The sequence below is a fragment of the Syngnathus acus genome, chromosome 6 (assembly GCF_901709675.1).
Source record: "Syngnathus acus chromosome 6, fSynAcu1.2, whole genome shotgun sequence".
In the NCBI taxonomy this organism is placed as follows: Eukaryota; Metazoa; Chordata; class Actinopteri; order Syngnathiformes; family Syngnathidae; genus Syngnathus; species Syngnathus acus.
In genome coordinates, this window is record NC_051092.1 from 8,497,274 (window position 1) to 8,524,619 (window position 27,346).

General features: G+C 40.7%; 1 protein-coding gene across 3 annotated transcripts; it reads right to left on the reverse strand.

Moving 5' to 3' along the window:
- On the reverse strand, positions 1–24,321 carry rassf7a (Ras association domain family member 7a). Of its 3 annotated transcripts, XM_037254441.1 has the most exons (7): positions 24,239–24,321; positions 22,136–22,252; positions 5,536–5,734; positions 3,914–4,824; positions 2,010–2,184; positions 1,835–1,924; positions 1–413 (listed from the first exon to the last, which is right to left on the reverse strand). In XM_037254441.1, the coding sequence occupies exons 3-7, from the start codon at positions 5,636–5,638 to the stop codon at positions 382–384; spliced, it is 1,311 nt and encodes a 436-aa protein (XP_037110336.1). In that variant the 5' UTR covers positions 5,639–5,734; positions 22,136–22,252; positions 24,239–24,321; the 3' UTR covers positions 1–381. The 3 variants fall into 3 exon arrangements, with proteins under 3 accessions (XP_037110336.1, XP_037110335.1, XP_037110337.1); XM_037254440.1 differs by lacking the exons at positions 22,136–22,252; positions 24,239–24,321 and adding an exon at positions 16,881–17,271; XM_037254442.1 differs by lacking the exons at positions 1–413; positions 1,835–1,924; positions 2,010–2,184; positions 22,136–22,252; positions 24,239–24,321 and adding an exon at positions 16,881–17,285 and having other exon boundaries at positions 3,287–4,824.
- Between the last annotated feature and the right edge of the window lie 3,025 nt (positions 24,322–27,346).

Genomic DNA, 27,346 nt, shown 5'->3' on the forward strand with positions numbered 1-27,346 from the left:
TTCAAAACTTATAATATATTTATATTTCATGTCAGTTTTTGGGAATACTGTGTTGATTATTTACTGCTAGAGGTTAGCAATACATGAGTTTACGTTATATAATTACAATGATTCACAATGAAAGCACAGAAGATTCTCTAAAACATTCAGGCATTTTTATTACATTTAAATACATTGTAATAATTACTCTAAGTAAAAGGTTTTACATTTGTCAGATATTTTGTAGCGCTTAGAGTAGCAAAACTCTGTAAATATATTTGTCTTAAGTATTTACAGTATTTACGTCTATCATGGAATGAGAATTGCAAAGAAAGAGGTTAAATAGGAGGTGATGGTGACATAAAAAGTGAACAAGTTTCTCTTGGCTCTGTGGTCCATGTTTTATCGCCACGACGACTCTTGGGAGGTCAGGACTGCAAGACACAAAAACAAGCAGGGATAATGATCCCTTTGTTTACAAAAAAAACCTTCAGGAGAAACCTATGCCATCAGGATATTTACACAAGATGGGGTGGATTGATTCTTCCACCATGAAACAAAGCAGGAGTAAAACACATTTGTTCAAAAACACATCGTTAAAAACAAATTCAACTGGCAGAGAAGAAAGCTTCAAAAGGAAAGGACTCCCAAAACACGGACTTCATTTTGAGCTGTCACCACATTAGAAGTGCTTAGTATACAATCAACACTGGCTTGAGGGATTTAAAATTCATATTTCAACTCTTGATCACTTCAGATGAACACACCCTAAAGCTACAGTAGACCGAGGAACAGTGTAAGTTTTGTCAGGTAAAATGTTAAGTGCAACATCGTCGAACAACCAGGCACATTTAGATCAAGCAGAAAAAAATAAGTATCTTATACCTTGGCCTTTTTGCACATTTTGAAGACCTATTCCCTTCTTTTAGTGTGGAGTTTACAAGCTGACAATTGTTGTAGTTGCTCCAGTTAAATACAGCAGAAATACATTTTGACTGATTTGCAAATAGGCCAAGGTTTTACACAGGAAGAGAATGGGACAGTGCAAAACATGCAGAGCCCTCTGTGAAAGGCTCTTGCTCTTTGGATGTTGATGGTCACCAAAGTACAAGGCAGTGGAGTAGGGATACACCCAGCCCCTTAGACATAAATAGCATTCACATATAAACTGAATCACATCTTTACATATAATAAAACAAATGTACATTATGCATGTGCTGTCATTGTGGCAATACAGTGGAAAAGGCAGCAATCAGGATTTAATGAGAATTGGCGACATTGTAAGAACGTTGTCGTGATTAATGCCCTGGCCAAATTTTCAGACACACACACTCACGCACACACACACTCAGAGACAGACAGACAGACAGACACACTCAGTAAAACTTCAGTCAGTGAAAATTTAGCCAGGGTACAAATCTTTTATGTTAGTGTTAAGTGTGCCAATGCACAAAAGTAAACATAATACAGAAAGCAGATAGTCCAGAAGAAAAACAGAAGGAAAGATAACAGATTAGGGCAATAAATGAAGAAAAATAAAGAAAATGTCATTGGAAGAAGGAATGTGAAATTTCATCAAACAAAATCAAAGGGGAATCAGAGAGGATTGTTTAGTGGAGCTTTGAGAAGTAGAGCACGAGGAAGGCAGTTGAGAAGTTGCAGGAACCTCCACCTTACAAATGCTTCCACAACCCAACGCCAAAAACAGCAGCCTCAAACCCAAAAGAAGCCAGGATGGAGAAAAGTATGGGTGGGGGGCAATAGTCCCAGGAACCAGGGGGGAGGGGGGGGGCAGGGCAGGAGAGGGGCAGAGCGGGATGGACGTGGAAGGCGGCAGGGTCTCACACATACACACCCTCAGGGTTGAGGCTGGACACGAGGGGGTTCTGTAGGTTGCGTGGGTGTCCCAGAAACTGCTTGGCAGTAGGACGAGGCGGCGATTCAGCTAGAGTTATAGGGACAAAAAAAAAAAAATGTATCAAGAATAAATCTACTGGAAACAGTTTAATATTTTGGACTTATGCCCTTACTGCCGTTTGTGTATCCATCCTGGAGAAGATGTGCGAGTTCTAACTGCTCCAGTTGCTCTTGGAGGTCTGTACGTGAGTGGCTGTGTGCAGGCAGGACGCCGGCTTGTTGGATAAATTGCTGCAGGTTACACTGCCGCAGCTCCTTGTTCAACTCCTCCAGCTCGTCCTGTTTGGCCTGAGATTAAAAAACAAAAGAAAAAAATAGAGGGTAACATAAGAGAAGATGGCAAATCGTGCCAAACACTAGTGGCAAATAAATGTGTTGAGAATGCGGAAGTTTTCATTTCTAAGTGTGTTACTGAATATATAATTAGAGGACTCATCACCTCATTACTGATGCTAGTGGTATTTCCTGCCATTGGGGGGCATCAGAGTGAGGAAGTCGATACTACAGAGCCTGCAGGGTCACCATTAGCAGACACATCCGCAGTGAATCGTTTCAGCGACGTTACAATCTTCAATTAGCTTTTGTCATGTCATCAAATAACAGGAACAGTTAAACTCAGTTGCGTGATTCATTTACTGATCTGAGAGGCCAGGGAGACCGTGTCATGTATTCATTTTACTTATTATAACCCATGGGGGAAATGCTGGGAAATTATTCAGTTATTGAAAATGATAACGGTCACAGATCAATGAACTGATTCTCTTTGTTTAATTACTGTATGCAAATGCTGCATGGAAAACAACCGCGTGTAGGTGTGTGTGTGCCTGTGTGTGTGTGTGTGTGTGTGTGTGTGTGTGTGTGTGTGTGTGTGTGTGAGGGGGTAATTTGACTGTGGCAGCCTGCTGCATTTCACAGCTGCAGGTCTGCCTCCATTAACCTAATGGCAGTAAAGTTAAACTCATCACACCTATCGCAATAAATAGTCTAGAGGCCGTGATGGTTGACAGTGCCTCCTTTTTTTGCATGGTAATAATAAGCATATGTCTCCAGTGATAAATCTCCACTATAATTGCTACACTTATAATACTGTGTGCATATTAGGGAGTTTTGGAAATTCAAAATTTAAATATACGTAAATCTGCATGTGGAATAAAAAAAACAGAAGCCTAATATGTTGGTTTTGGTACGCAAGTATATAGTTGCACTGATGACTATGACAACGTGCCAGTCTCAGAGCATCAATCAGAGGCCCGCCAAGGGAATGACTTGCTGAAAGGCAAATGAGCTCTTAATTATTCTTTAATCACTTTTGCAACTACTTAACAATGACTTGGAACAGGACACAATGGTCAAACCTCCTGACTAAAAGTTGTCGCTGTACTTTCTTTTGGCTGGAATACATCTCCAGGATGCTGCTGAACACATCATCAGTGATGTACCCTCCAAGAGCTCACGACACGGATATTAAAGTCTTTGGTTTCACGTGGCCTACATGGGAAGTTTTCAACTTGGTTAAGAGTTTATTGACATAGCCGCACCCAAGACAACATTCATCACTAAATAAATAACCAAGATAAGTCTTTGTTGATCCAATAAAGTGAAGCTTTTGTGCTAGAAAACAAGTCCCTTTAATCTCATTTCTATATCGTACAGAAATAATTCAATGGACAATGTGTATGTGTTTAGAAAATGTATACAAAATGAGACATGCCAAGATGGCTAAGCAAAACACCTAATGTTCCTGTAATAACATGTAATAAAAATGTCTTAGGTTAATGGAGTAGTGGTTGAATATTAGTTCAATACACAAGATGAATTCATAAAGTTTTAATTTCACTTGAAAACACGTTTGTATTTGGTAACTGTCTGTGCTGTCTGCTGCAGTGTGTACGCGGAGGAGAGGGATACTGTCTGTATCTAGGTAGAAAAGGGTCTGATCTACACGGTCAAATAAAAAACATCGTGGCCTATCACGGCTTCACAGTCCCTTTTCCAAAACTAGAGCCTCTCTCCTTACCTGCAGCAGAGACTCTGTCTTCCCCAGAGCTTTATCAGTCTCAGAGAGGTGCTCCTCCAACTCGGTTCCATGCTTCTCCTGGCTCTGGAGCTCTGCTTTCACTGCATCAAGGGACTCCTCTGGACCTTTGCTTTTGGCTTCCATCTGACTTTCTCGTTGAATCTCTTGCTCTAGCTGAGCGGAGCGCACCGAGAACTCATGGAGCCGCCTTCCGCAGTCATCTAGCTGAACATGGAGGTCGCCCAGCTTTCTCCTCATTCCTCGCTCTCGCTCCGTCTCCGCTTGAAACTCCTCCTCCCAATATTGCTCGTGGGCGAGTTCAGCCTGGTTCATCCGCATTGTTTGCTCCAGAGTGTCCAACTCCTCTTGGAAGTGAGCATCGGTGACGGGTGAAGGAGACAGAGATGGATAGTGGCGCTCCCATGTATCAGAGTCCCTTTCTAGGGTTTCCAGCTGTGCTTCAATGGCCCGTAGTCTCTCTTGTTGCTGAAGAACAGCCTTAAAGACCTCCTCTTTGGATGGGCCGATTGGCGGCGAGGGATATGGAGCATGAGGAGATGCAGGGATGGGAGAAGACGAAGGTGAAGCTCTCTGGTCTGGGGAATCCTGAGGAGACCTCTGGAATTGCTTAGCTCTGGGAGATGTTGATGGGCCCAGGTTGAATGTGAGTGCCTTTTTGGGTTGGCTGCGTTTTAAAAGGTCTGGCTCGGTATACTTGGGCAGGGGGGTTAGTTTGTCTTGTTTTGAGCCAGGACCGTCACTGCTGCTTGGACCAGTGCGACGCAGGAAGAACTGAACCTCATTGCCGTGTTGGCCTAACTTGGCCAGAGACTCAAGAGGTTTTTCTGTGGCCAGCAACTGTCTCTCTGTATCGCGCAGACGTTGGATTAGAACATAGCGGCCTGTCTGACCTGGGAACAAAGGGGGAGAAGAAAAAAACAAGTTCAAAGCACGTAAACAACTGTTACTTTCCTCAAAAAATTACTTTACCAACGTAAAACAAGGAATAGTTGTAGCTAATTTATGATGTTTCTGATATATGCCTCTGAGAACAAAAAAATGCAAACATGAAAAAACGCTAAACTAAAGTTTCCACTAGGACCTTGAAATTAGGACAAATCCTCCCTTATGGCTCAGCAGGCATCACTGGTGGAAAGTAGCTAGTGCTAAATCTGGTCTTATATTGTTTAATGCAGCCGCAGTGTATGGCTTGAATAAAGACAGAGAATACATGAGCAGACTCAAATCCAAAATGACCTCATGGCAATCCAGCGGAGCTCTTAACTTTGTGCAAAGCTGCAACTTCAGGATTAAACATTATGCCCTCTGTTTTGTCCGCATGATTTTTTTTTTTTTAACATCCAGCCACGTTTCAATTGAAGATGAGTTCATCATCTACATCATTATTGGGAACTCACATTAGTTAGAGAGGAGAGACAAAGACAAACGACCAATCATCTCTCCATCATACACGTTAGCACAGTTGAACCACTAAAATGTGATTCCTTTCTTTTTACACAACAACTGATTCAGCACTGCTCGTGAAACCCTAAACATGCACTTAAAGGTACGGCTGGATGGAAACAGGTGACACTGCCATATTAAGAGCTGGGGTCACTCACCTATTGCCTGGGCCAGAGCGATGACCACATCCTGGCAAGATGTCTCTTCTGATAGTCCGCATACCACCCGCACCACTCCGTCCACCCACACTTTGAGTTCCATCCGAGACCGAACGAAGTGAGCCGATTGGTAAGATGGTCTTCCAAAGTGATCTCTACAGTTCAGTTGGGCTCAGCTCAGCAATGCATGTCCTCAAATCTGTATGAGATGGACCACAGAGACGCACAGGTGTTGAAAGTTGTGGACAAATTGTGTCTATCTTACACACAACAGAGTGTGTTGACAGTGAGTTCACGTTCCACTTCATGTGATTACTAATTCATGCTGAGTAATTCATTTATGACCACACCCGAATATAAAGGGTGTAGCAGCAATCCTAGTGGTCTGTTAAGAGCTCGGCCAAGATCTTGAGGACCTAGGCGCATAACCGGCAATCTGTAACCCAATTCAACGCTCCGCTACCCTCCTTCAAAGCCGTTATGATAGCTTACTGCCGAAGGGAATGGACAGGAGAAGTGGAGCAACTCAAGCTTGCGTGCATCTGGTGGACGGTGTTTGTGTGGGTGGAAAAAAACATTGAGAAAAAAGGGAATGGTGTGTTTCCAAGTGTCCTCCCAGTGTCAGCAGGATCAAAGTTGACTTGAGATGGTAAAATTAACAACCTCTCTCCAGGCAGGTTAGACTCTAAATTAATATCATTATGTTGACTTCTGTCTCTGTCGGTATGTACTCTCACAGCCAAGCTTCAAAACAAGGTAATAAAATACTGCAATGCTCATAAAAAGAGGAAAGCTTCAGGCAGTTAAGGTTTATCTACAAAAGTTGGCACCAAGAAAGAAACTATGTCATCTCGGTGGGTAAAACACAAGACTCAAACAGATGGCGTTCTCTTTTCGTCTGACTTTCTAATTCTCATTGGGAGGTGTTTTAACTCAAGCCCCCCCTCGCCCCATACACACACACACACACACACCTTATCTTGGCCTTCTTTCAGTGCCTGGCCGTGCTCTGTTGGCTGCCAATAAGAAGTTGCCTCTGGGGAATGCACTGACTTCATCAACCAGCCGGAAGAATTCCTACTATCAGCCTTGCCCAGCCTACCCTCGTGACCTCACCACCGTACACCACCATTATTTCTCCACTTGTTTAGACAGCAAACCCACTGGGCAACAACATTACATCACACAAAGGAGGTCTGTCGTCACCGCAATAAGACTGGACCAGCAAGCTCGATGGCAAATAAGTCAGTATAATGTAGGCAAATGAATCTGCTTATCAAAACTAAACATTACTGCAGTGATGTCAATATTTTTCCTTGGAACGACAAACAGTGTTGCAAGACATTAATTAAACCTGTGCGGTTGAGCCATGGAGTGAAGAATCATCTACTTTGGCAGAGAGGCTTTTTTTCCTCTCTCTATCTGATATACAGGAAGCAACCTTTCAAATCTTGGGGCCATCAACAGTGGAATGACACTTTGCAAGCCACGTCACAGGAAATACCGGAACACCTGCCTCACTAGAACTAAATTCAAAACACTTCCACAGCCTAAGATGACCTGTAAAAAGTGAAGCTGAAATGGAGGATGAACTTTGCCCTTCATTTACCAGTAAATTAGGTTTTAAATGCAATTATGCAAACATTCTCTAGTTTTTATTCCAGTTTAAGGTTTCTATGTACTAAAAACAATGAAAAAGGGAACACAAGAATGCCACTCTCCCATGTTATTTAGATCTAGTTCTCACTGGTTAGCGAAACATGATAAGCTGTACGAACAAGAATCAGACAGACCTGTGAGTTTTAGGTTGCGATCAGTTCCCTCTGTTGTAAGCAATAAGAGTGAGAACTGGACAACAACCTGATGCTGTCCAATCTCTGCAATTAGTACTGGCTCAGATTTGCGTGTAACTCGTTCTACTCACAGCCTTCCACCAAACCACCCATTCCAACATGAGTTGTATCCTCCTGGCAATCCTGTATACTGCACTGCATGAAAAAAGAATCACTTCCAGTGCTCTATACGTCATTGCCCAACCCACCAAAACAACCTGACACCTAGTTTCACCTGAAACCATGTCCTCCTTACATGTCACATGTGCAAGGAATGAAGAAAATGCTCTCACTAATCAGCAACCTCGATCAAATCTCCATCTTAGCGATAAAACTACTTAAGGACGTTGTCTGTTGAATGTATGATGAAAGACAGGGAAAGAAAAAGGGAGACTAGAAGACAGACAATGAGCAAGGCGGTTTGGGAGATACATGTGAAAACTAGATAAAAGAAGCGGAAGAGTGGCAAAGAAAATAGCTATGATTGGAGCCATGTGCTTGCCATTCTCTCCTCTCTCATCAGTCATCTAAAAAAAAACGCCAAGCGCCTTTTATCACCCCGTCTGCGCCTCGTTCTGTCTCTCTTCAAAAACAGTCAGAGGCTCCTCTGTGAATTCCACTGAAGGCACAAGAGGTGACCACCGCTCAGAGCCCAGGGCGTGTTTCAGCCCATCTGAGTGGGGAACAATGGTTGTTTGCGCAATTTTTCCTCCCTACCCAACTGTTAGGTGGACGGTAGAAGTGCTCGCTAACACGAATTTGAACAGAATACCGTATTTACTGGACTATAGTCCGGTGCGCCTTATAGTCCGGAAAATACGGTAGTTAACAATAGTTGTAAAAAATAGACTTACAGCTTTGAGTTTGGAAGCAAAACCAAAAGTTTTGCGTTTAGATTTCTGCTCTCCATCAACCGTGCCAAAAAGTATCCGACAATTCCGCACAAGGCTGATATTCTGCAGAGACAAGTGCAATACCATCGCTTTGGTCACAGGTTGGATACGCCTGCATTCACGTGTCAAGCAGAAAGGCCATTAACGCTCATCACAGTGCTATCGCTGCAGCAACAGGAGGACAAGAGACAATGCAGAGTGCGCATCACACTACGCATCTGGGCACTCGGTCCTACAACACAAAGCGGCAGTGTCAAAACACACTGCGTTTGTTTTTGCTTAAAATCCCTAACGATGGCCCTGCCTGGTTAAAGACCATGTTGTAGGTTAGACATTGCTGCTTGATGACAATGTACAGTGGTGGAAGAACCTCCGTGTCGCTCTGTTCGAGATTGGCACAGACAACACTCAAAGACTTTACTACGCTGGCATTGGGCGGCCCGCTCTCATCACAAGCGCAGACATGCTATTGTTGAGCTTTGGCTCTAAGCAGGCAGTTGCCTCTTTTCTGGCCTTTGGTATCACTGGGTAGTGTAGTGCCAATTATTGTGGCCATTCTGCTGCGTCCACATGTTATAACTGATAAAACTAATAAAGTGCTTGCCTTTGTGCGCCCTGACGCCCGATTTGCATTCTTTATTCAGCCACTCCTTCTTTGTCATCCCAAGTTTCAGCCTGCTGGGAGAGCACAGTTGCTGTGTTCAAATACCCATGAGGACAAAAACAAACCGTTTAAGTCCACAACATGCCCGTCGTCAAGAGCGGCAGTCATTATCATCCGCTAAACCGTTTTGGTTGAGAAATTGCAGAGAGAATGAGTCATGCATGTTTTCCCCCATGCATATCAATTTATATTTTCAGTGAATAATGCTTGCTTTAGAATTTCATTTTAAAGCAGCAGATCTTTTTGCTTCTGCGTCTGTGCGGTAGTGGAAGAGACAACCTAGAATAATGAGGTAGCTTTTTTTTTCAGAGCCCAAAGGGAAAATCCCGTTTAACCACTTTAATGACCAAGCATTTTCACTTTCATTTCACCCATTTGGCTTTCTCCTGAGCCAGCTGTGTTTTCCTTCAGTATTTATGAGGCAGTACTAAAGCAGTAACAACCTCTTGGTAAGATGAGTCCAATGAGGAAAATGTTGAACGTGTACCTTTTCTAATGCTCAACAGGAGGAGTCCATCCACATTATTCTTTCCTTGCTCAATCCTCCTTTTAAATGGCGATTTAAGAATTAGAAAGATATCCCTTTGTTTTCAAAGGCATCCAATGTTACTTTCTCGTCAGAGTTCGTCGAGGTTCGTTCAAGGTCGCAAATATTCACCAGATGCTCGGCAGATTTCCGCCTGTACTTTATTTGTCGCAAGGGAATTTTTTTAACCTGTTCAAAATTCCTTGCAACAAAAAAAATCACTAAAATTATTGGTGAACTTATGTCAAATGTTTTGCAAACATTTGCAACCTTGAACGAACCTCGGCGAACTCTGACGAAAACGCAACATTTGCTGCCTTCGAAAACACAATTGTCCGTGGCTCAGTAGGACAGGGGCTGTACTTGGCACATATAAAAACAAACAAGAACTGATGAAAGTGGAAGAAAAAAAGTACATTGTATTGCGTTTGATTTTGTCACAATGTCAGTAGTTCCCTTCTTCACAATGAGACTTCACAATTTTTCATGATAGGGAAAGAATAGTTTTGTGATGACTCAAATGACAAAGAAAACACTCCTCCCCAAAAAATGTAAAAAAATAACATCAGGCCTGCTGTTGTCTGCTTCATAAAAAATGATGAAAGACATTAGGAATGGATGGATAGGAAGATCCAATTTGCATTTAAGGGAATGAGGGGAACGTTTTCTTTTGACTCGCCATTTTTTATCAAAATGGAATGGCGTCGTCTTTTACTTCCATAGAGTTCGATGAGACGCAGTAGTTGCTTTTGTGTAATGTGTATTTTCACTCTGGGCCTATTTAAAATGAATATAATAAGAGATTCAACTCAAAATACTAGAATGCCAGCTGTCTTCCAGTGATCCTTAGTGATGCTTTGAGAAAGCAAAGAACGACCCCTGGCTTCAAAATCGCACAATGTTCCACAAACACAAATCAATAAATCTTAACCAGAGATTTGCAGTGTGTAGGTCAGACAGCAGGAAGTGGACCACTGAGTCAGGAAACTAAATCTGAGGCTCTCAATGAGTCACTCAACCACTGACATTTAATGTGACAGTAATAAATGGTGGGAAAATAACAGCTGAATAGTTTAGCAATTGTGTTTTTATTTGTGCTTTAAAGAATCATGCAAAACAGTAGAACATGATATGTTGTATATTTTAAGATCTAATCCTTCTTAGAATGGAGGCTTGGAATTCCTAAAATACCAATTGATATCAGCTCACTGTTAAGAAACATGTGATAAATACATTCTTCCCACAGCACATTTCTTTTAAAATTGTGCTTACTTAATGTGCTTAAAATTGTCCGTCCCCAGTTTGCCTTAGCCTTTCTTTTTATTGGTTATGAAAATGGACTTACAATTAGGGAAATAAAAACAACACTAATAAGATTTAGTCATTATAGTTGCATTGAGGCCCACTATCAAGCACTGCACGCTTTAACCTGCTGACTATAATGACTGGCTTGACCAAGTGTGAACTTTTTGCTTGCATTTTAATTAAAATTTAATATTTACTACCACTAATGTTAAGGCCACAGTATTGCCTTCAATTTTAGTTGTCCCACCATAATTTGCACATATCTTAAATATGCAAGCTAATCATGGTTATACAAGAGTGGCTGATTTTTGGTGAGATGCCCTCCGATTCAGATATGACCTAATTAGTCGACTAATCGCGATTACAATTAATGATTAGCCGAATAATCATCTGTGGCAGCTCTAGTAGAGAAACAAGAACAATTATTCAAAATCCATCCATATGTCCATCACCAGTGACACAAACATAACTATTAATGCATTGCAAGCCAGCAAGAGCAATGATTATTTACTGTTACAAACATTGTGAGGTCTGTCAACATCTGGTGAAAATGAACAGGACCATGAAACCATACCGCATAAAATTGATGACTGAGGTGGGTTTACTGCTAACGTCGACAAGCTGAAGCAGAATTGGACATGGTCAGTGAGAGTGTATCACCTGTCACTGACAGTCTTGGCCAAGTCTAACTGTGGAAAACACCTCAGTCGCTGTGAATCATCACAAGCCATTTTCACAAAGATGGTTTAACTGGCCTGAGCAGGAAGCAAGCAAGGGACAAGATGCAATGAGGAATTTCATTGTTGGATAGAAAAATTTAACTTTTTGTTCTTTTCAAAGATAATAACGGGACTCTCCAGAGAATGTGACCAAAATACTTTAAAGCATTGCCACTTCATTATTGCTGCATAATTCATCTGACCAAGAGACTTACTAATACCTGGCTTGTCACTTAGTTATTTGTATCAGCTGAGAAACCAAGCAGAGCAGAGAATATCAGCGACAGGGACTTTGTTTGCGCTGACTCATGGGTACACACACACGCACACACGCACACATGCACAGCCAGCAGCAAGCAGCAAATGGTGAGAATGATAACGGTAGCTTGCACAGGCAGCTCAAGCATCCACAGAGAGGTGGGCTCAGGATGAGTGGGTTGGCCAGCCGCGGGCTTAGCCCTCCAAGCGCAGTTCATATTGTCAGATGAGCCAAAAAAAAAAAAAAGGTTCTCAGACTGCTGATGAGCACCCATGTGTAATTATACACCGCCAATATGAGTCAGCAATGCTGGTCAGGGAACGAGGACACTGCTCCTTTCCCAATCAAGCTTAAACACACAAATTGACAAGCATAGTGTGTGTGAAGTATAAACACAAAGCCAAAAAGGAAATGATACTCAGTTGTTGTTAATGGTTTATGGAGGACAAAAGTAACTTCTGTAGAGTCAACTTTTAATTTCCCAAAATATTGAGTTTTTTTGCAGGTGAACGAATGCGTGTAGCACTCAGTTGCTGTATGCGTGCTTGCATCTGCCACAGGGGATTCACGTTTGCCGCAGCGTCCAGTGTCACAGGTTTGAAGCTCAAACTCATTGGTAATTTAAAACATTCCTCCACGTCTTCTCACATGAATTATTCACTGCTGTTTTTTACCTTTCTTCTTTACTCTTATCAAATACTCTTTCAAATCCATTTCTAATATTGCTCAAGAAAATATTTTTAGGATATTAGAAAGAAAAGATTTGCATATACCATAAAAACATGACAAACGTGATTATTATTAATCTATTTGGATTTATATTGGATGGACTTCAGTCTTCAAGATGTATGTGTTGACTTCTAAAAGTACCTTAGAAGCCAAGCTGTAAAAAAAGCATGCACCTGTAAGAAGATTTTTTCAGATTTCCACAATAAAAGATCTTAAAATTATGTTTTTTGCAACACAACTTTTTGCAACATTTTTAAACAGGAAGTTTTGCTAAATTCATTCAGTCCTAATTCAAGGACTAAAGCAGGACTTGGATTGTTTCCTTTTTTTTTTTGAGCAGCCACTGGTGATAATACTTTCAAAGGTACTAAGCCAACTGATCCTGATAATATCTGCTCTAATCCTCTTCCTTAAAAGTACTCATATCGGCCTTTAATCATAGACTGTCAGACAGCCATCTTCCATTCATCAATTCAATTGAATATGTAAGATTACCGTTGAAGGCACAAAATGGTTTAATAATCACGCTGTCAGCTAAATAGTGAGTGATTTCAACCTTTAAAAGGTAGTTAAGGCATGTATTTTAGACAAATGAAGTTTCCCTTGACAAAACGTGCAATATGGTGAAAAACGTGGGTCTTTAAAACACATGCATCTATTTTAAATTCACAGAAACCAATGAATATCATATGCTGGGTGAGGATCACAAGCGGCTAGATTGGACCCAAATTTATAGTTTGATGAGGTTGTATCATACACAACTGGATTCAATGCCCTGTCATTATTCGAAGGGGAGGCAGAGTATCAAGCCTGCCAATACTGCATGAGTCGAAGATTTTGTGTGCTTGCATGGATGTGTGGCAAAGATAAAAATTCCCAACTGAACCTCAGAGCCGTATTTTCTATCAGTTAGACTGCACCTCTACATCCATGCTCAATGTGGCCACAAAGGTTTGCAAAATGGACGACCAGTCTGTCAAATGCACCTGCCTGCCCTTTGTCCACTTGGCTGATTTAGTACGTCCACGTCCCAAGGCAGACATTTCTCTCTTCTGGGTGTTTGACCTCCAACCCTCCTCCTCCACACCGTCCAGGGTTTTTTGGCAGAGGCACCCTTTTATTTACCACCAAGAGAATTCTGTGCGTCAAAACAGCATGGCTGGTTGAGCAAGGGGAGCAACCTGCTGCTGCTCACTCACACAAAGAAGCTACGTGGCCATCCCAAAGGGCGGCAGAGATGTTTACTACAATACATTCACAATGGACAGGGAGGCAAATAGACTTGGACTCCATAACCCCTTCAACTAAAAGCTGTCTCTCCTGTTGAGGAAATACAAGCGTAGATATGTGGCAATGGGTTTTTAGTGACGTGACAGAACAAAGAACCCTGAACCCATTGAGCCAACAACAAGTTTCCCATGACAGGCCATGGCAGCATTCTCAAAGTGGAACTTTATGGGCAGTTGGAATGACTTGGGAACATGACCTTAGGTGGACAAAGCTCTGAAAGTTAATCCTGAGAATCATTGATGCAGGGCAACTACGAAGCAGGATATGTTGGTTCAATGAAAAGGGATTTAGAGAAGGGAGCTCAAAGAAACTTTACCCTATTGACTAAGCAAGACCATTTGTGGAGTGTTTTTTTTTTTTTTCAACGTAACTTTTTATTTGTTTCAGTGTGGTGATGGCTGTGTGTCAAGTAGGGCAGGGCATAGAAAGTTGACAATCAATTGTAACCCAGACTAACATTATCATTCTCCCAAAATTGTTGATTTTTTTTCAAATTTAGTTGCACACAAAATACATAGCAAATGCCAACATGGCATCGGTTAAGGAAAGGGTTTTGCAAAACGTATGCTGGTTTCCAACAATAACGTGTTTGCAAAGGCACTTAAAACATCTTGAGGTCTAAAAGCAGAACCACAGTGAAATTCTTTTTTTAAATCCCCTCATTCCTCTCAGTAATTATAGTCTCCCAGCTGACAAAGCATAGGTCTGTTGTCTTTGCCTCTTCAGATACAACAGGTGAAGTGGGGCTCACTGGGCTGTATGCCATTCTTTTATGACTAGTTCTGTGAGCCAAATATATTTTTTCCCATCGTAGCTCCACAGAAACACCTAATTTATGAGAAGCCTCCCTTAGCTGCCAAACCCCTCAAAAAAAGAATGGGACAGAAATACTGTCACTGTGTATATCTGTCACTGCCAGCTTGCATAATTTTTGAACGGGCGCCACCCTCCAAAAAAAAAAAAAACGGTATGCTCCTCGTTCATCAAACCGTGGGAAGTGAACTCTGTGAGGATGATTTATTTAAATGAGTAGAAAAGAGTTGAAAAATCATAAACTGGGCTGACTTTGGATTGGAAAAGGGGTGCGAGGCAGCATGATGGGGCTGGGTGTGAGATGTGATGCAAGGAGGACTGGATCAATCTTTTATCACTGCAGTGTACTTTCATCCCTAATGGATCTGACATGAGCCTTCCGTCCCATTGCACAAGGACACGTGGAACAAGGAGTGTGAGACTTCGACGGAGCTACACTTAAGAAAAAAGACATTTACAGAGGCAAAGAAAGTGGTCTGAACCACATTCCCAAAATAATCATAGCCTGAAACTATGCAGACATATTATTTCATGTCCTAGCGTCATCCAATTACCCCCGGCCCTGAGTGCATCTGCGGGAGCCGGTAAACATGCCTGATAAGGACCCGAGAAATGAAGTCACTTCACAGCATGAAAAATTACTTTGTAAATTTCCATCAAGAATTCCCAACGATACCGTGCTGTGCATGGCCGAGCCCGCTTTCCTTTCCACGTGAGCTAAATGACAGACAGGCACTTTGACAGAAGCGACAGAAAGATGGAAAGCCATCTCTGAAATAAAGCAGAGAAAGAACAGTAAAATAAAGGAGTGGAGAACATGACAATCAGAGGATGCTCCACTCTCAGTATCCTTAACAGGCCCATGGAAGGACAATAAGAAAAGTCACTTAGACTGAGGGAGCTGAACACTTAGGAGGAGGAAAGAAGAAATAAGCATTTATAACATGTATAAAAAGTTGAGATCACACTACAGTAAAACATACCACTGCCCTGCTGTGTGATCAGAGACAATAGCACTGGTACACTTTCAGGAACTCAAATGTTGGTTCTCGCCTTTGCAATAGCTTCCACTTTTTTGTAAGATTTGGGACTTTTTTTAAGTGCTCATATCCAATTTGGGATATGGACACTATGATAATAGTGGTACACAAGGTGTAACAACCTTACAGTCCAAGTTTAAAGACTAGTTTATATTTTGGGCGGTAATTGTTTTGAAATTTCACTTTGGAAGAGATAATCTGGTAAACAATGCAAAAAGTCTACTTCCTTTTACTAATTCTGGGAAACACAAAACATTCCATTACAGTCCAAGTTTAAAGACTGTTTTATATTTTGAGCGGCAATATGGCTTTGGAAGAGATAATCTGGTAAACAATGCAAAAAGTCTACTTCCTTTTACTGATTCTGGGAAACACAAAACATTCGTACTAGTAATCGATGATATTATTACGTCAGCCTTTACATTTAAAAGCACTCGGGCGTGTTAGTGGCAACTTATACAAGACAAGGTAAGCTAAACGAATGACAAAAAACTAAAAAGCTGTTTCAACAATAAAAACCTAGTTAGCTATAATCAACACAAGGTATAATTATGGTGGGGGAGGTTCCAATCGATACCCAAAATTGGTTAGAAAGAATGTTGGGCTATTGAGATCACAAGTTTATTTCCTGGTCAATAGCAGACTGAGGAATGTTAACAAGAAGCTTGTCATGTGAGAGTCAATCATTAAAAAGGCTTTGACACTTGCATTGCATGATATTATTTGAAATATGTAGCACCCTAACAGTTAAATGAGGCTGGGGCATGCAGCACTGAACTCTGCTCGGGCTGCCAATGAATTAATCTTTAATCCTCCAGTGATAAAAGCAGCAGCTGACTAGAAGAAGCATGCACTTGTCTCATAGTTCTAATACCGAATGCTCCCTTTCGACAGAAAAACACAGACACTGCTCCTAAATATGGAGAATTTATAAAAAAAAAACACATGGAGAAGTAAAAAAAAAAAAAAAAAAAAATCACAAGAGTACAAAGAAGTTTCGCCAAACAGGTTTGAGTCTATCTACGGCAAGTTTGTTGTAGTATAGACAGCCGTAAAGTCATAGTTGTTGAAACACAGAGTACTTAATTAGACGTCTAATCATCTGCTTAGAAATATATAGAGCCTATACGATAGTCATTCCTCTCTGCAAGTGTGCCATTATTCAATATGCAAAGGCTAGAGCGTATGCCCCACAGCAAAGAGAAACTTCCCCGCACTGACATTCAAAGGACACATTCAAACAAATAAAAACAACAACAAAAACTTTCCACTCACCAGGAAGAATCTTTTTTTCTCTGTCTTTAGCCTCCTTAGATCACACTCTTTCTCTGCCTTGCTGAGCAAAATTCCTATAAAACTGGCAGCAGAATCCTTCTGGTGTGTGAGCATATGTAAGGATGTACGTATGAGTGTGTGTGTGTGGACGACAACGACAGTCAGAGTCAGTCGGACGTGGTGCCCAAGCGATATCAAGGATGTGGCTTCTTTTTTCTCGCTCCGTCTGGCTGGCTGCCTCAGGAATGCACTGCTCCTGGGTGTCTCCACCACAGTCAAGATCTGAAAGCCTGGAAGAGTTTGCTTTTTTTCCCTCTCTCTCTGTTTGTCTCTCTTCCTCTCTCTGTGGCTGACTATTCCCCTCCTCCTCTCTCACCCACAGAGAAGCACACCCTATCAGTCACTCCTCCTTCTGTCACTCTTTCTCCCCACCCTTTCCTGCTGTGCTGACAGATCAGGTACCTCCTCCTTTTTCAGGTAAGTGTTTACGTCATGCTCTCTCTATATCCGTTTCCTCATATTGTCTCCTTTTTTATCTGACAAATATACTGCATCTTAGCATGCAGTTCAAACTGTTTGCACAATTTATAACCAGAGGCATTAAAAAACCCACCCACCCCTGACCTTGTGTGAAATGAACAGCTGATTACGCAAGTGAATGTCAGGTTTGTTTGTTTTTGCTTGCTTTGCTCAGGAATGACATCATAGAACAGGAGACCAGGTGCACCTACTACACTGTAGAAAAAAATGTGTTCAAGCAAAGATCCAACATAAAACAACATTAAACTTAACTCTTTTGTTTCCAAAGCACCTTAAAAACTCAATCAAAGACAAAACTGGTGTCTCTCTTCACTTTAGGGCTTGACCACCGCCCATACGTACATGAAACTTAAAACTGATACTGCACCTGATACCAACAGGTCTTTGTGTGGAACAAAAAGACTGCTGTTCATCGTGAAAATAAATACAGCAACGTTGACCCAGAGAATTGTCTGGGTTAGGTTAGTATACTAAGAGGAAGTGTACAGTAGTATATTGGGTCAAATATTTATTATTGTATTTACTGAGACATGCTGTACTGTATTTGATGAGGTTAATGTAACCCTTTATGGCAGGGCTGTTAAGCTCATTTTATCGTGGATCAGTTTTATGGTCTCCCTCAGAGGGCAGTAGTGACTAAAAAAAAAAAATTCACGTACAGTAATTGTGAATTAGACCAATCCGATACTTGTAAATGCTCTGCAGTGTCAATTTGAAATAAAGTCATGTTTTTTGTAGGAATTAAGGGATGGAAATGTGGATAGAAGGTTTTTTTTTTTAATCTTTCAAAGATTAATTGACAAGTCCTCTTTCACCAGCAGATCAGAGGTGACATGATCTTAGCGTGCATGACATCACATGTCTGCTTATGAAAGATAAGTTTGATAAGTAAACATCTACTACAAGATAAGTTTGATAAGTAAATAATTAGCTGTAGCATTCATTGGCAAATAGAGAGACTGAGAGAGGACGCTTCAGTTCTCCTGTCCCATTTAGATACGTGTTAACTCCAAGCACCGAGTTGCATTTGTAGGTACACCTCTACATGACGCATTATATATGATATAGTATGATATGATATATTATTCTGTTTCGCTGTTTTTCAATACTTGCCAAACTTACATCCCTTTTTTAAACCAGAAGAGAAATGTTATTTCACACAATAAAGTTCTTTCAAATTCAAGGCAAATCAGATGCAAATCAAATTCGGGCCAAAGTTAAAACCGGCTTCATAACTTTTTTTTTATATGGCATCTGGTGTACAATATTCCAAATGAACACATAAACAACAAACATAATGCTGCTATGAATATGTTAAGTAATGTAAAATATGTGTGCATACGAGAAACTGCAGTAAGGTACATTATGCAAGTAAAAGCGCACGCACACATGCACGCACACGCACACGCACACACACACACACGCGCTAACCCTTTCGCCAGGCTCGCCCCCATGAGGAATTCTTTTCACTTCTGAGGGCTTTGGTGTTCGGTCTATGAAGCAATGCTTTTGGCACATCTAAGTTGTACTGTCAGACAAATCACTTAAAGAACCGTCAAGTAAAAGTCTCTGGAGGACTTACTGTACCAAAGGCCAAAGTGAGAAAAGGTTAAGGTGCCGCTGAGGGGTGACATTTTGAAGGAGCAGAAAAATAAGCACATCCAGTACCTTGACAGGGTATAAAGCTTAAGAGGATGATGTGTACGTCCATCATCAAATCTACACAGAATTTCTTCAAGGGCTTTTTGTGAGATTTCCAAAATCATGCACAAATGTTTTATAGAGCTGAAGATAGAAACACAACAGGCCTGCAAGGAGGATTAGCAGTCCAAAGCCTCTCAAAGTTTCCTGACACCTTCCAGGCATTCTTCGGGGCACCTCCTACTGCTGTGCCTTCTTCAGTCCACCCGTCTCTGTCCAACCCCACATATATCATCCCTCATTTTCTGTGACTCAAACATTCTTGAACCCCCCCCCCCCCTTTCTTTGCTCCCACTTGTCTGCCCCTCTTCATTCAACAAAGAAGCCAAAGAAAACAGACAACCGAGCCCTAAAATGTATTACAAACAGTTCTTTCATAAGATTCAATTGCTGTTTTTGGATTATTTATCACCACAAAAAAATTACATTAATCTCAAACCAAGTGATATATTCCCATCCACCCAAAGAGTGGTGATCAATCCATAAATCCACTAAGAGGGGAGGAAAAGGCTATGATGGCAATAGACCAAGTGGGTTTGCCAGGGGTTAAAAAAGGTTCAGAGTAGTAGAGGGCAAAGGGGAATGCATGCTGATTATGTCTTTGTTGGCTTTTATGCACCATGAATGAATAGCATTAAGGTCCAAATGCGCTTTGCCTCCTCCCCTCGTCCTTGTTGACACCATCTTCTCATCTAGTCAACTTCTTAGTCGACCAAGCTTGGACAGTGAGTAAAGTAGCATCATACTACCAAAAACTCTCCAAAGCCATCAGTCTTAAAGCTAAATAGGCGAGGTAGTACGCATGCCCTTCATGTGAAAAATACCTTAATATAGTATGGCTGTCTAATTATGGTTTTATTTAATTTTAATTTTTTATGTTTTTTAATCTCACATACTTGTTTTATCCTTTTCTGAGGATTTTCAAGATTCATGTCGCATATTTTCACACGACTGTAAATGTTCTATTGAAAACAGTCTTGGATAATAATAAATCAACCCTTCCAAGGCAATTTCTTATTGCCATTTTTTCCCTATTTTTCTTCTTTCAACCAGTTCAGGCTGGCTTTACAACATGTGTCACATTTTTGGGAACCTGTATACAAAATGCTTTTAACTTAAACATTTGACCTACACTACCGTTCAAAAGTTTGTGGTCACATAGAAATATCCTTTTTTTTTTTTTTAATAAAATGGCTATTTTTCAATGAGGATAACAATAAACTAATCAAGAATACACTCTATACATTGTTAATGAGGTAAATGACTATTCTAGCTGCAAATATCTGGTCTACATACTAGGTGTTTAAAGCCCCATTTCAGCCAACCATCCATCCAGTGTTAAAAATTCAGATAGTGACTATGGTTTTGTTGCATCTATAAAACTCTAACAATTATTTATTGTAAAACAAGATGGTGGCCAGTGTTAGGGTTAGAACTGCTGATTTTACCTTTATCTAAACAAAAAACAAAGCCAAAGGAGGGGTTGGGTATCTAAAGAGACAGGAAATGTGGGTTTGTGGCCTGGGAGCTGTCAGGTGGTAACAGGTCAGGGGTCAGAGTTGAACAAAAGCTTCATAAGCCCCACACAGACCAAGGCTGAGGTCACCGGACATTCTCGCTCAGTGTTTGTCTCCGTTTACCTCACCGCGTTTGTTTGACTTTTAAGGTACTGCATCAATTTGTCGAGTCCAAAGAGTCTTCCAATTGGTCCCTTAACAGATCATGTTATCAAATGGTTGAAAAGAACTATGCAAACACCTGCAGGAACAACACTTTCACTGCACCAGCCTTGCCAGCCTTTTCCCTCTGTGCTTTTCCAGGTCAAAGCCAAGCGGTAGCTGTCAAAGTTCAAAGTCCTTTGTAGCTTGGATCATGCATTATGCACACAAGAAGCAAAAAAAGAAAACAAAAGTCGCTTCTTCGACAGTATGCCCACAAACATGTTGACAAAACTGCATCTTGAGACTATTTTCTCTTTTCATACAACCACAACAACAGATGCTGTATTTTCAAGCAGAGTACATATGCAAAACAGACCACCCCCCCCCCCCCCCAATTGCAAGCGTAATGACCTGTTGAATTTTAAAGAGTCCCATCACCATCCTCTTCAGGGTTGGAGTGTGAGCTAAGACTGGCCGCACGTGAGTCTGAATTAATGATTGTCTGTTATCAGATATGCTCTTACTCATCAGCTCCTAGACAATGGCCATGTGTGAAGGTTTGTGCCGCTTGCTGTCAGATGCCATGCCGACATATCACGAATAAGCTGATATGTTTGTATTCTCTGCACAACAGTGGTGACATAATGGTTTTGGTCAAATGCTTCAACAGGGCATTAGTGCCAGATTCGTCCTGGTGACTACTGCCAGTAGCGAACCCTCCTTTCAATGTGCCTTTTGATGAAAGGGTGAAGTTTTTCCCAAACTGATGCTGCGTATGTGGATAGCAGAATGTCCTTCAGGTCATCAGATAGAGTGCATGAAAAGGGAGGGGCAGGGAATGGGCGTCTTGCGTTTCCATAGAAACTAAACACAGACACAACCACCTGGTTGGTGGAGCCCAAGAAGGGGAGCAGAGAAGGTATCATTTCAGGATGGTCACGTTTTGATTCATGTGTTTATTTGTATTCTGATGGGCAATATTTTCGGGCAAGAAAAGAGGAATATGGACCACAGAAGAAACATTACCATTACTTTATGGTTATTAATTTAAGCCAATTGAAGTTCATGTGCCTTAGCATAACAAATGAATTTGTCCCAAAAACTAACTCGGTAAATTTCTAAATGTACAATTTTCACCTACAGGGGTTGAAATTTGTTGTTTGACTCTTTTCAAAAAACACAGTTTAATAAAACACATCTCATCGATCCAATTTCCAATCCACAATATAACCTTAATAATAGAAAGGCACAGTTAAATAAGAAAAAAATAAAACAAAACCCGAAAAGAACTCAACTTTCTTCTGCGTTATGTTTTACAATTACGGAGAAAATGTGGTCATTTTTGTCACTCACCTCTTGCAGCCAGCCTGTCTCTGTGAGTGTCTGTCTTGTGAAAAAGGAGAAGAGGGAGCAGAGGAAGAGTGAGACAAGCCTGCTTCTGACAGTTTGCGCTACCTGATCCACCGCTGCCTATGGGAGAGACACATACATGCTTAGAGCAGTGCAGAGGGGAGGGAGCAGCTGAAGAGCAATGTGAAGTGGTGCCGCCATTCCCCGTTGCCTACGCAACCGACGCTCTTTGAAAGAAATCATCCAATGGCAAACATAAGCAATTGTTCAGACAAAAAGTCACATGATTGCTCCAACACCACTCCCAAATGGCAGAGTTGAGTAGGGAGGGGGAGACAAGCGTGGTGCTTGTGGGTGGCATGTGAAGACAAGGAGAGCAGAGGAGGGAAAAAAGGGAGGGGGGGGACAAACAAAAAAGATGATTGTTGAGAACTTACCAATGCTTGCTAGCACAAGAAAAATAGTGCGGTTTTAGAATATATTGACCTTAATTTGCAACCCCAAAATATATTAAGAGCTCCAAAATTGAGTGCAGAAATCTGTGTGTGATTGTGTATATATATATATGCATGCGCTTGTGTGCATGCGTGTACACTCTAAAGATTAAAGTTGGATATTTATCTAAAAGTACTACCTTTGTAACCTAAAAATGATCGATCACTATTCTCATGTATCTGTGTGGCATTTCAAATTCCAACCAACTCAAATTGGTTGATTGAGATGAATAATAAAAATAATCTATGCAGAACATGAGATTTCTTTAAACCTGTCGTGTTTGGCCATTTAATCACACAAAATGGTGGCTCTGTATACCTTACCATACCGAAACTGCTTTGCTGTCTATAGGCTCATCTCATCCTAATACATGCATATTTTTCTGCGAATGCAGTCAAACAGAATGAGGTTTAAGAAGGGATATACTGTGACAACAGCATAATAAATAGCAAACAGTACAGGACATGAACAGACAGGATGGGAGCAATAGACAACCTATTGTGTGGCAAAAGGGCTGGGCAAGTAATCAAAATTTGTGTTTTTGATTTTGGATTCTCATGATCATAAAAACATACTACTGCTTAGATGTATCTCATCGTGTGTCTTGACATGCTAGTAAATCACCATTGTCACAAATTTACATGAGTTATTAAAGGTGTCTGGAGTTGATGTGAAGGCCCAATGAGGATGAAGAACCCCTCAAGATGCAATCGTCTAGTCATTATATTTATAGTGCTTGTCCTCATTAGAATCAAGGGTGAGATGTAGTCTATTCCAAGACAAACAACCATCCCACATATGGGCAATTGTGAGTTTTTGGAACGTGGGATTAAGTCAAACTCTGCTTTATTGTCGATTTCTTCACATGCCAAGACACACAGAGAAATCGAAATAACGTTCCCACTATCCCACGGTGACGACATAGTACACAATATACATACAAGTAAACAACACAATTTTTTTTTAAAAAAGGCACAAACAATGAATAAATAAGAGTGAGATGAGATAGCGTACCAGGTGAAATTCAAATCCCTGAAACTCAGAACATGAGGAAGATGTGCTAAAACCACTATTTCACTATGATTGCACCCCATCTATGAGAAACTGTTCCTGTCATATTTGTTGGCTTTCAATTGGTGTCATAGAGGCTACAATATTAGGTAGTCTAATGAAAGCCAAAACAGTCATATTAAGCGTTGCATCAAAAATGTTAGTCAAAGTTAATATAAAAAATAATGTAAAAATATACTCTATTTGCTGATTTACATTTTTTATATATATATATATATATATATATATATATATATATATATATATATATATATATATATATATAAAGCTTATTTAAAGATACTAAAAAGTAGCAAAACGCGGCGTGTTTTGGCCAGTAATCCGTGTTTACACATAAGATAAGTACTCGACAGCGAGACGTGCAACTGCAGTTTTTTTTTTAACGAGTTCGCACAGACCGCACTGCAACTTTCTACCGAGAATGAAATCTGCAGGTGCACCACTTGTTGCATCACCGAGCGAGTCTCTTATACAGTGCTGTATTCCACATAAGCGACACCCAGCAACTCAGCAGATGGAAGACAACTGAACACAACTTACAGTGAGTGGTGCAGCAGCAATAGACGTTTGATCGATACGATAAAGAGCCGACTCTAGTCCTTGATTGTTACGCCATTCCGGAAAAGATATTTTAAGATTTCCGGTTGTCATTTCAAATTAAAGCGAAATGATTTTTTTCCCGAACCGCTTTATCCTCACAAGGGTCACGGGTGTGCTGGAGCCTATTAAGAATTTCATTAGACCACGTCTTTATTTTCATGAGTTAAAAGGAAGCAAATGAGAATCTTGAAAACCTGTCGTATTTGCACCAATACAATTTTACAATGGGTATATAATAATTGTAATACTTTTATAAATTACTGATACAAATATAGGCAGCACAGTGGGGTACGGGTGAACACGTCCGCTTCAGTTAGGAGGGTGTGGTTTCGATTCCCGCTCCTGTCCTCCCTGTGTGGAGTTTGCATGTTCTCCCTGTGCCTGGGGGGGTTTCTCCGGGCACTCTGGTTTCCTCCCACATCCCAAAAACATGCATAGATGGTTATTTGTCTCCTTATCCCCTGCAATTGGCTGGCAACCGGTTCAGGGGGTCCCCCACCTACTGCCCGATGACTGCTGGGATAGGCTCCAGCACGCCTGCAACACCCGTGGGCACAGGCGGTATGGAAAATGGATGGATGGATGGACTGATACAAATAAGATACTTGCAACATCCAGGAAATACCGATACAAATAAGACAACTTACTTGCAACATCCAAAAAACAGAATACTTCAATTCTAAATGATTTCAGTTGTAAAATTCATTTTTTTCCCACTTAGCTACGAATGTGTTAACAGAAAATACGTTTATCTTGCTGACTATATCGAATGTTCCTTGTGAAGAGAACTTTACGTTGACAGTACAGCAAGTCCCAAACCTGTCTCAACTCGTACTATCCGTATTTCCAGGTATTCCAAGGTAGCGTTCCTGAATAAAAATGACTCATCTGAAGTCAAAACAAAGTGGTTTCCTAAGGCGAAAACACATTCCAGCAGTTTTCTTGGAATGAGGGAAGTGTACATTGCTTCTTCAAAAGTTTCCCTGCACAGCAGAGTGGTACGTGGCGGCATTGCAGATGGGCCGCAAAACTGGAAATGGAAAATCATCCACGCTCGCACTCACACCTACGGGGAATTTGGAGTGCTCAATCTGCATATCATGCATGTTTTTTGGCAACTGGGAGGAAACTGGAGTGCCCGGAGAAAACCCACGCAGGCACGGGGAGAACAAGCAAACTCCACACAGAGAGGGCCGGAGGTGGAATCGAACCCGCATCCTCTTAAATGTGAGGCGGACATGCTAACCAGTGCTACAATGTGCCGCTGAAATGGGAAACAATAGAAACATTTTAAAAATAAAATTGATTTATTATTTAGAAGATCTATTTTCCAGCTAATTTTGTGAATCATTTACTCATCCAAATTATGTTAAATGTAGCTGAGATTCCCAAAGTAGAAAAAGATGCAAATAAATAGCCTGTATAGGTTCGGTGCAAAATAAAATATTTCGCCAAAGCAGTGGTCCTTGAGTTGCTTCTTGGTTATAATGGTGGTCCCTTGGACAAAGCCAGTTGAGAACCGCTGCTCTACACTACTGTATTCCATTGAGTCTTTGTTTGATAAACTTACAATCAAGATTTTGGCAATATGTTGGCTATAAATAGGAAATGTTGGATTGACATGTTAGTCTGAATTTGCATTCTGGGGATTACACCTGCTTTAAGCATATTGCTTCATGGAGATGACATTTAAGTTTTACAACAGTTTAAGGGGACAAAGTACTGGAGAAATGTATACTGTTTTGTAAAATCTGAACACGACAAACCCTTTAATATGAATGATACAGCCTTTAAGTGTTATTTATACATATCGTTTTGGTGACCTACCTTCTTTTCTATTGATTTTCCTCATTCATCCTTTCTATGTTTGTATTCCAAAAAAAAGTATAAATAAAAAGGTTACATTTCCAAATGAAGAGTTTCAGCTCTGTTATGTAAGTTTCATGGCTGAATGGCAATGAGCCAATACATGTTCACACACTGTACTTTAAACATTCCTGTTCACAACATGTTTACGAGCCTAAATCAACACTGCAGAATGTGCCTCAAGGATGTACAGCCAACAGCAAGTTTTTGACTCTGCAATTGGATCCTGATAAGCCAGTTGCCAGCTGGCTGACTAAAAAATATTCAACTCTGAAAGACAATACATTGCCCGTAATCTTACAAAACACAGTACACCTAATGTTTTTATTTAGAAGGATTACGTCATATCACATGGCTTTGATGATGTCACAGAATTGTTACAATATAATGATATCATGCCTATGATATGCCATCAAACATAATCTTGGGAGATTATCTTTTGTTGAGATGCATGACCTTATAAGAAAGGTAGTTCACCCACATATTGACTTCATGTATTCCAATGACATTTTCCCCTGAAAGAAGACACCTCCAATCATGTTACCGGATAAGGTTAGGTTAGCAAATTGTTTTAATGGATTTCACAACCACTACTACTCTCAATAGCATATTCTCAACTATATGTATGTATATGTTGTAGCCGTCACTCAGCTACTGAGAGTCATTCTTGCTGGATTTATTCTCAACTGCTAAATACAGCATAGTAGCCTACTGTCCATCCATGCATACTCATCACATACAATATCACTTGACTATTTTTGCGTATTCTGCTTATTATCTCCATTCAGCTCTGAATGTATTTACAGTTATTATTGCTGGTGTTTAATTCATTCTCAACTTATGCTGTACACAAATTCTTGATGCAAGTATAGTTTAGAGTTTTTCCTGCTACATACAATGCTGCTGTCTATTTCTACTATTTCTTCTCTACTATTCACAATCATTCCTGTATTTATTCATGTCCAGTCTGCCATTATGTGAATCCGCTGTAGCTGAGCATGCTTTAAGCTGTTTAATGACATCGCATTGAAGTTTACAAGCATTACACACATTCTATATTGAAATACAATAAATGTTTTGTTTTTAAAACATCGCCAGTGCTAATGCAAACGTTAGTGTAAAATCCCACACACAGGTAACAATAATACTCAAAGGCACATATTCCCAATCCGAGTAAAACGA